We start from the raw sequence: 9,210 nt of genomic DNA, 5'->3' as shown, positions 1-9,210 counted from the left end.
GTGAATTCGAAGAACAACTATGGACTGACACCGCTGCACTGGACGGCAGCGGAAGGGCGTGAGGCGATGGTCAGGCTGCTGCTGGCGCAGCCCGACATCGACGTGAACTCGAAGGACAACCATGGACGAACGCCACTGTCGAGTGTGGTAAGGGCAGGGCATAAGGCGGTGGCCGAGCTGCTGCTGGCGCGCTCCGACATCGACGTGAACTTGAAGGATAATCATCGACTGACACCGCTGCAATGGGGGGTAGCGGTAAGGGAAGAGGTAGTGGTCAAGCTACTACTAGCGCACCCTAACATCGACGTGAACTTGAACCAAGGCGCGGTCGAAAAAGCGATCCAAGATAGGTTCGCTCATTTTTGCCCTACGTACCTTGCCTAACTTTTTCGACCACGCCTCGAATCTCAGCTCGTCCGGCTGGTCTCGTAACTCAATGTTGGCAGAGCCTCGAGAGTAGATATCGGCGAGTAGCATGTAAACGAGCTGGGGGGGTTTTTTTTTGAATAGCATACGTATTTTACATCATTAGCAATTTACCAGAATCCTCCGGCTCCAGTTTTGGCGCGGCTTTGTCAAGAAGCTCTTCTCCTCCAGGGAGTATTGCTTGTTCCTCAAGACGAAGCCGGAACATACTTCGCCTCTACCAGCGCCTCGTTGGAGACCGTGAGGTACCTAACAATAAGGTATTTAGAACACGCCGCTTAAGCAGAGCCTTAGGCTATCGCAGGGATGCGAATTCTTTAAGACGCTTTTACTGCTTGCTCCGCCCTTCTCGAAATGACTAAACTCCCTATATGAAAGGAGCGGAAGGCCGGTTGCTTCTTGCGCAGTCATGAATAGCCGTTAAGACAGACTTTCTTCGAGATACCCGATGTGCAATGTTCAAGCTTGACCTGTGGTGGGCGCGCCCGCTTGTTGTCAACTCTGGAGCTTTCCGCCCCGTCGCCCATGGTTCCGGTTATGTAACCTGAGATAGACAGTTGTAGTACCGCCATCACCTCAGCACTTCGATGTCGAAGCACAGGCGGAAAGCCGCACGGGGAGGCGGAAGGGCGGGCCGCACAGACCGCATGGCTTGGCAAGCCCGTGAGGACATCATTGCTCCGTAATGGTGTAACGACTGCTGTATGTATGCGCCCCTCAATCCCCAGCGCCGCTGCTCTGAGGACAGTCGGAGAGGCCTCTCATGAGCATCAGCACCGCACTATGAAACCACGACTCTCATCTTGAGCCACGCAGCATGTTCGCCGCGCGCCCCCTGCGGGCTTTCCCGAGCTCAGCTCCATCACAGCTCCTCCGTCCTCGTCCAGTGCTCAAGCCCAAGCCAATCGTCCAACCGCGAACTCAAGTCCGCCACCAGTACTACAGATACAACCAAAGATACCAGCGGTTTCAAGCAAGCAAGAACCTCTTCAGACGATGGGTGAACAGACCGACCTTCAAGTACGAAGCCGGGGGTCTCGGCGCTGCTGCTGGAGGCTTCTACGTCTACAATCTCGAGGTTGTCCCCGTCTCCGGACGACGGCGCTTCAACATTTTCGGGCCGGAGACGGAGCAGGAAATGTCAAAGGCGTTCTACAGCCAGATCATGCAGGAGTATCGCGACCGAATACTGCCGGATTGGGACAAACGGTCACGGATGGTGCGCCGAGTGCTGGACCGGCTGATACCCGCCACGGGCTTGGAGGACTCGAACTGGGAGGTCCACGTCATCGAGGACGAGCAGCGCAATGCCTTCGTCATCCCGGGCGGCAAGGTGTTTGTGTTCTCTGGCATCCTGCCTGTCTGTGCAAATGACGACGGTCTCGCGGCGGTGCTCGGTCATGAGATCGCGCATAATTTCGCTCATCACAGCGCGGAGCGTTTGAGCAAGGCGATCATCATCTACGCGTTGATATTCGGGCTGGAGCTCTTTGTGGGCGCTCCGGGACAGATCAGCCAGCTTCTGCTGGACCTCGTATTCACGAGACCAGGCAGTAGGGGCCAAGAGAGCGAAGCGGATTATATCGGTCTGATGATGATGGCCCAAAGCTGTTACAACCCGGAAGAGGCAGCTGCTCTTTGGGGCAGGATGGCTCAGGTGGAAGAGAAACAGGGGGGAGCTCCGCCTCAGTATCTATCCACGCACCCCTCGAGCCACAACCGACAGGAGAAGATCCGAGAATGGTGAGTTGGAAGCATTTCGCACTGCCAAAGTAACCTGTCTGACTCTCTCGCAGGCTCCCTGAAGCCAAAGAGAAGCAAGCGCTGTCCGACTGCGCGTCCACTTTAGACTACGGTAGGTTGTCCCTTTCAAAGTGCCAAATTAGCGACTGACGTGACTCCTCAGCGCATGCCTTTAAACGAGCATTTGGCGGCGAATATACTTGGTAACCGTACCTCTACGACCAAAAGTGTCGATAGTCGTTCTGCAGCTTTCGGATGGATCAACTGGGTGTATTAAACTGCGAGCGTTATGCGTACATGAATTTGCTTTGAATCACTCTTGTTCAACTAGCTGGTTGCACGGGAGCCCCTGCTGCCGTATGTACAATAGATCCATGAAGATAGATGTCTCCAAGGACGATCAAGGCGCCGCTTCAGTCATTGGAGTTCTCAAGCTCTCTAACAGGTGTCTGAAGTTGTTGCCTGTTGAACTCATCTTGAAATGAACGAAGCCTCCCTTGTCTGCATCGAGGCTGCCTAAGTGAAGACCGCCATCTCTAAGAGGCGATGTTGTTTACAAACACGTGTTTGGAGTAGATTGAACCATCACCTGTCAGACTCAGCATCCAGAGCCCCGACCTGACGATCACTAATAGTCTGATGCTGATCAACGGCTCCCTCGTGGAACCGCGCCCCAAGCCTCTAGACCCTCTGGGCCGGCGGCATCACGACCCTGCTTAGCCCCGAGAGACCGGCGGTTCCATGGTCTCTGCCCATCGACCCGACACGCTGGCACCAGGCACAAGCTCGTGCCGTTGGTCTGGCCCGTTTGAGACATGCTGTCCAAGGCGCCGCGTGTGATTCTATTAGCGAGGTGCATTCGAGCAGCCACCAAGCTACCGGCACTGGCAAGCTTAGGCAAGAAGAAGATTAGACGCCGGAATCAGGTGATCGAAAGTGCATGCGGTTGTCCTGGCCCGGGAGGGGAGGGGACATGAACACGTTGGGTTGGGCGGCAGCTGGACAGAGGCGAGAGCGCGGGACAGCAGAAGCGATCTTGACGGTCAGGACGGAGCGGCTCGTGGATCGAGGATCGCGGATCGTCGATTGCTGCCGTATCTCCTCTTCCAAAGATTGTATTGGAGTTCTGTGGACTTCATATCGCGCATGAGAACGGGGCTGTCTACTTGTCCCTCGCTTCGTCGATCCTTCGTAGTTGCAAGCAGGAGGAGGTGTATTCACCACCTTCTGTAACAATTCATCTGTTCCGTTGCCGCCTTCCTCATCTTCCCTCGCTCTGCACTACTCTGCTCCGCTCTTTTCTAAAGCCCCCAGATTAGGGCGTCAAAACACCGCGCCCATGACACGAGCAGGGCAGTCTATCGTGCCGCGTCCCCATGCAATCCGGCCCTTGCTGAGAGGGAGGACTTATTGGGCAACTGACTCGACGATTATCTGTCTGAGTCTCGTACAGTATCACTGCTCTCTTATCCCATCACACCCTGCCCTGCACACCCGCATGCAGCAAGCCACTCCACCGGGCCGCCAGGCCCGTCAAGCCCGTCCAACGGGTCGACTCGGCGCGGATGGACGGCTGGCATAGCAGGGACGAGATCCTCCCGCTGTTCCAGCCTGCCGTCACGCCACTATCACTGTGTTCCCTTTCCGCGGTTGGCGGATGCAGGCGGTGATGCTTGTCGGAAGGAATGGGAGGTATGTGGGCGGAGTGTGAGGAGTGAGGAACCTTGGGCCGTTATGCTGGGACTGATTTTTGTGACTGGCGTGTGATGTCGGATAAGCAGAGTCAGTTGAGTGCAGATGACGCCTAGTCATGGGGAGGAAGAGAGTGGAGTGCAAGATCTGGAGAGGTTGTCAATCTCTACGGGTGGTGCGTTGACAATGTATACGCTTGTGTGAGGTAACTTCTTTGCCATCTTTGAACTGTGCTCTACCATCACCTATGATACAGGCAAAGCACTCAAACGTATGTGCAACTTGAGTGACTTGGCAGCAATGCACCAGGTAGATGCAACATAGATAGCTTGAATGAATCAGAGAATCAATGAATCCAAAGCCCGCACGCTATCAAACCCTGCCAACTCAAAGTGGTATCTCCCAAACAACAGGCCTCTATGATCCCAAAGCAGAAGCCCCTCCCAAAGTGAATAAATAAGAAAAGCATACCCAGAAAGATACCAGCGCCAGATACCCAAATATGTCCAGTATCTTCAGATACACCCCGTAGATGGCAAGGATATAGCCGCCGCCCACCTCTCCCCGTCGTGGTCGTGTTCGTAATCTTACACCTGTACAGAATCGTCGTGATCGCGTGCGTCGCCCGCCGTTCGTTGTTGTCCAACCATCTCCCATGGCGTAACAGCCCTTCAACTCTCCTCCATCAGCGCCTCATCCCCGCCCTCGCGCCATACCCTGCTTGCATCTGCCAACCTCCTCACCCCCGCAATCCTGCCCGCCCACAGGCCTTCAATAGGCGTCCTGAAGGTGTACGCGCGCTGGCTGCTGATAACCCCGATGGCCTGCAAGACCGCCTTCCGGGAGTCTCGGCCAAACACCGCGGGATGGTTGATCCACTCCAGACTGGACTCGAGCTCCGCATCGAGGGCATGCACGGTATGGACATCGATGCCGGCAGCGGGCACGAAGCGCGTTTCCGAAGCATGCGGCGACGGCGTACGCGCCTTGCCTGCTCCTTCTCCGCCGGCGCCCATGAATGAGGAAGACGAGGCATCGGTCGTGGTAGGCGAGGTGTTCCCCGCGCCGGCGCTGTGCGCGCTTGATGGTGGCGAGCGCAGCGCTGTGCCCGGAGGCGGGGGTAGTGGAGGCAGACCGCCTTTTCCGAGGCCGCGGAGGATGCTGCGAGTTTCGCTAAGGAGGTGGTGTGCGCGTTCTTGTTGGCCGCGGGAGACGAGGGTGAGGGCTCGGGAGAGCATGTCGGAGGTCAGGAGCTCCATCCTGCGCTGGACGACCGAAGGGTGTGGTGGTATTGGTGGAGTGGTTGGAGGTCCGGATTTCGGTTTGAAGGCTGCAGGAAGCATCGTTATGGCTAGTAAAGATGGCCGCGGTGAATGCGCAATCGCGCCTTCGCGGAGGATGTCCCCGTAGCTTAGGTCCGCCTGGATGAGAGGCACCTCTTCGACGCTCGTGCTCGGGTGATCCTCTTGATCTAGAGGGCCTCCGAGGGCTTCGAGCCCCGAAACAATCGTCTCCCAGGGGTCTTGTGGCAGCTGTTCGGGCGATCCAGAATCTGGGGTAATCGCGAGCTGCACGAGGATATCTGCGCAGCGTGTCAGCAATGCGCTCTCACGTGCAAGAACATAAGCTTACCTCTCTTATCGCCAAAGCGAAGATCACCGAGCGCTGCCTCGGCATCTCGCCCAGTCGCCCGCTTCGTGATCTGCAGCGCTCCGCTGATCTTGACGAATTTGGCAGGAGACCCTTCCGGAAGCCTCAGCTTCAGCTTCACATTCTGATGCGACGTCGTCTGCAAGGATCCTAGACAGCCGGCCACGCACTCTCGGAGCATCATCCAGTCCTTGACGTAGGTGTACGATGCCTTAGTCCGAGTGGAGAGCTCAATCATAGTGTCCGGCTTGTGCGTCAAGCCAAGACCGAAAGAATGAATAGCGACTCTGTGTTGAAGTTAGTATATATGCGGAGCTTATTAGGTTGAAACAAGACTACGTACTTGGCCGCCTCTGCGCGCGACACCACAAAATCCACACTTTCCGCATCAGAAATGGAGGAGTCGCTGATGAGCAGTATGCTGGAGAGAGGGTTGTTGGACTTGCGCTGCATGAGCAAGTCCATTGCCACATTGGCACCCTCGACCACGTCTGCTCGCAAGCTCTTTTGTCCAACTGGGCGTATCGAGTCGAGTATCTTAGGCCAACCCTTCCAGGTCTTGCTGGTCATCCCTACCAGAGGCACCCCGCCCCCGCTTGAGCCAAAAGTGACCAGCCCCATCCGATCCCTGTCACCGAGGTTGGCGACCAAAAATCGCAGCGCATCGCGAAGTAGGTTGATCTTGAGGCCTTGCATTGACGAAGACACAGGAATGACAACGACTATGTCGATTGGAATATGAATCGACGAGCCGATTCTTGACTCCGGTGCGCCGATGCGAGAATTGGTGTACTCCGTTGGCGCTGTGGCATTCGACCTACCGGCACCGTAAGAGGAGATTAGGGAAGAGACCCTCCTGTCATGGTTGTTTTGGCCATCTTCTTCGTCTGTTCCGGAACTATCCTGTTCGTAGTCTGGTATACTTGGTGGCTCGGGACGATTTATTTCGTTGAGAGCTCGTCTCCAGGCGTCAAGCTGGTTGTGGTTCTCGTAATGAAGGTGGAAGGAAGGCAGTTCAGCAACGGACAGATTGAGAGTAAGAATGCCTTCATCTGTGTAGATCAGGTTAGACAAATGATATTGGATACCGTGGAGCCGTCATACCTGACGAGCACTCGACCTGCTTCAAGTGCTTCTTAATCAATATTGATCCTTTTAGCGTGCATTTGCCTTTCTTCGGAGTGGGCGCATTAACGCCGTCCCATTGCGGTAACTGAGCAACCCTCTTCTCCTTGACACAAATTAGCATGTCAGAGAACAGGTAGCATTCGAGCTGCTGCCACGATTGACGGTCTTTGCCAACGCGGACGTTGCCGTGTAGGCGAAGCTTGCCGAATTGTGAGAAATCAAGGCCGTGCCAGTTATCCACACGGGAATGAAGATCTTGCGTAATCTCCTCCAGTAATGCTGCGCTCTCGTGCGGAGGTTCGGCCGGTTTAATGCCAGCGGGTGACTTTGTCCGATTGTGTTTTCCAGAAGAATGCAGTGAGGGCACTGCCGGGGCGGCACCCACATCCTCAGGATCGGGCTTCCACTTCCCATCAATCACTTCCACTGTTATCAAGCAAGTAAGACTTTGTTGCTGGCGTGATCGACTGATGGTTGGAAATTCGCTGCGGACAGTGACAGAAGGCGCCGGTATGGGGTTCCTGATTATGCCACGAGGACTACTAAGACTAGTCTCCATTGATTGAACGTCGTAGTCGTGCCTTCGGTTGTGAACGTTGCTTTCCGCATAGTCTCCGGAAGACGCCACACCAGTGGTGCCGCTGTCATTCCGAGCATGGCTTCGAGAATTGGAGCTGGCACCATCGAGCTGGCCCTGCCCGTTGCTCATGTCCCGGTGGTGCGTGTTTCTGCTCTCTGGCGGTTGGTACGATCGATTGTTCTCCTCTTGCCCGCGCACAGTTTGCGTGTCCCAAGGCGTGGGAGTGTTCTGCGCGCTCCGGTGCATGCTAGCTCCATCGTTGGTTTGCGCTCCACGCACGATACTGCTCAGCTTCTCTGTATGAATGGTTAGCACTTGGAGAAATGACTAGCAACAAACTTTCACTGACCAAGGTTGACTACGTTGCCCCCTCTTCTGCTGTCCAGGCTCAACGGCTCCTCACATGTGGGGCAGTACTGTGAATCGAATTCCTTCAGATACTCATAGAAGCAGGCCTCGTGAGAGACGTGCCCACATGACAGCTGTAGCACGCGTTCACCTCGTAGGGTATGTTCGAGCGGCTCGTCGCACACGGCGCATTCCCCTCCAACAAACGTACGTTCCCGCCGCGTGCGAGATCGGTCAAGGTCATGCGCTCCCGCCATGCCTTTGGCGGGGTATGTCTTCTCCAAAGGATGCGAGGGACCGAATTTAGGTGTATAACGACCGCTTGCTTTGACTGTATCGGTCGTGTAGTGTGAGGCTCGTGAGGTAGGGCGAGGGTAAGACTCTAACCGAGACAATAGGTGAGCCATGTTGATGCGTAAAACAAAACGAAGAACACGGGAGAAGTATTACTGTGTCCAGCCACGGGTGTATCAAAGACAACCTCTTTAGACTTCTTGGCAGGCTTCAGGGACTTCGCGGCCTCAGAATCCCGTTGCCCAAGCTCATGTAGGTTGAATGCGACGTGATGTGCCTGTTCACGCTTTTCGACAGTTCGACGAATGGCCGGGAGATGATGGTCTGGCTGCGACATGGAAGGTCTCAATTTGCAAGTGGCCAGATTCTGCTCCTCAAGGATGTTTCGGGCTCGGTCACGGACTCAAGGGTGGTCGATTCACCAGGGAGGTCGATAAAACCCTGGACGGCTGGAAACCGTAGTCCAGGCCAGGGCATGTGCTAAAGAGTGTTCGCGCACAACAGCGGAGCCTCGGAAGGTAGCAAGATGCAGTAGTCTTGCAATGGCTTCGAGCGAGGCTGTTCACGGCGCAGCAGCCACTATCAATGCTGGTCGGCGGTCTGGCCTCCTCTTGGCGGTGGTGACGCTGGTGCAGTGATGCTGGCTAGTAGGGCTCCTGGGACATTTGACGGGCGGGAATATTCAGGGGGTGGAGGAGATATGTATTAACTCTGCTCGGTTTCTGGAGAGAGTGTGCACTAAGGCGGCCATGCTTGGTGCGAGTAGCATGCCAAAAGCCTGGCTGATAGAGGGCTGCTTGCTCGTGTCTCTTCCTTGTCACTAGGCGGCCGGACCGAACTGCCGTTTCTGCAGCTAAGAAGAAGCTTGATGGATGGCGTTTTTTGAGGGCTTCATTTTGCTTTTCCCATCTCGAGGCGAGCCCGTAGCGTGCTGTGGCGCACGAATCACAAAAGCCGGTTCCCCTTTTACCGGCGTTGTGTCCCTTTTGTCCCCTGCGGGCACCACCATGGCACCGAGCAGGCCGAAACCTTGGCTCTGGAGGGCGCCGGCAGGCCAGCTGCAGCTGCAGCTGCATCTTCACGCCGCCGGGCAATCCCCAGCGTCATCGTGCATCTCTATCTTGTTCTCCAGGAATGCTGATCTGCGACGGCCCTGGCTGAGGGTCAACGTTCAGAAGTCCTGCTCCTGCGCTTTCTGGTCTTTTGCACCGAAGACAGTGCGTGTAAAGCCAGGTAAGATGTCTTGACTGCCGGAGCGCTGAGCGAATTGTGCGCGCCACAGGCTGCTGGGGCGGTTGAAGCCCCTGGCAGATCTGCGATACAGGCCGCTCCCCGGCCCAGCCCACGCA

The 9,210-nt window shown here is 55.9% G+C and overlaps 3 protein-coding genes across 3 annotated transcripts in view; 2 read left to right on the top strand and 1 right to left on the bottom strand.

The window, feature by feature from the left end:
- W97_07600 (uncharacterized protein) overlaps positions 1-384 on the top strand; it is a gene marked incomplete at both ends in the record, with an annotated part of 4,758 nt that extends 4,374 nt beyond the window's left edge. The window contains one exon of the mRNA XM_007785469.1: positions 13-384. Coding sequence (XP_007783659.1) covers positions 13-384 — 372 coding nt within the window. The remainder of the gene's footprint in view (positions 1-12) is intronic.
- An 859-nt stretch (positions 385-1,243) lies between these two features.
- W97_07599 (uncharacterized protein) lies at positions 1,244-2,376 on the top strand (the record flags this gene model as incomplete). Its single annotated transcript, XM_007785468.1, has 3 exons — positions 1,244-2,169; positions 2,223-2,281; positions 2,333-2,376. 3 exons carry the CDS (start codon positions 1,244-1,246, stop codon positions 2,374-2,376), a joined length of 1,029 nt encoding a protein of 342 aa, XP_007783658.1.
- A 2,156-nt stretch (positions 2,377-4,532) lies between these two features.
- W97_07598 (uncharacterized protein) lies at positions 4,533-7,824 on the bottom strand (the record flags this gene model as incomplete). The annotated part of the gene is made up of 5 exons (XM_007785467.1): positions 4,533-5,443; positions 5,494-5,798; positions 5,855-6,563; positions 6,616-7,515; positions 7,569-7,824. The coding sequence occupies 5 exons, from the start codon at positions 7,822-7,824 to the stop codon at positions 4,533-4,535; spliced, it is 3,081 nt and encodes a 1,026-aa protein (XP_007783657.1).
- Positions 7,825-9,210: the final 1,386 nt, after the last annotated feature.

This window comes from Coniosporium apollinis, assembly GCF_000281105.1.
Source record: "Coniosporium apollinis CBS 100218 chromosome Unknown supercont1.42, whole genome shotgun sequence".
Lineage (NCBI taxonomy): Eukaryota > Fungi > Ascomycota > Dothideomycetes > Coniosporium > Coniosporium apollinis.
The sequence above is the reverse complement of the archived record's forward strand: the minus strand, read 5'-3'. Positions and strand labels throughout refer to the sequence as shown.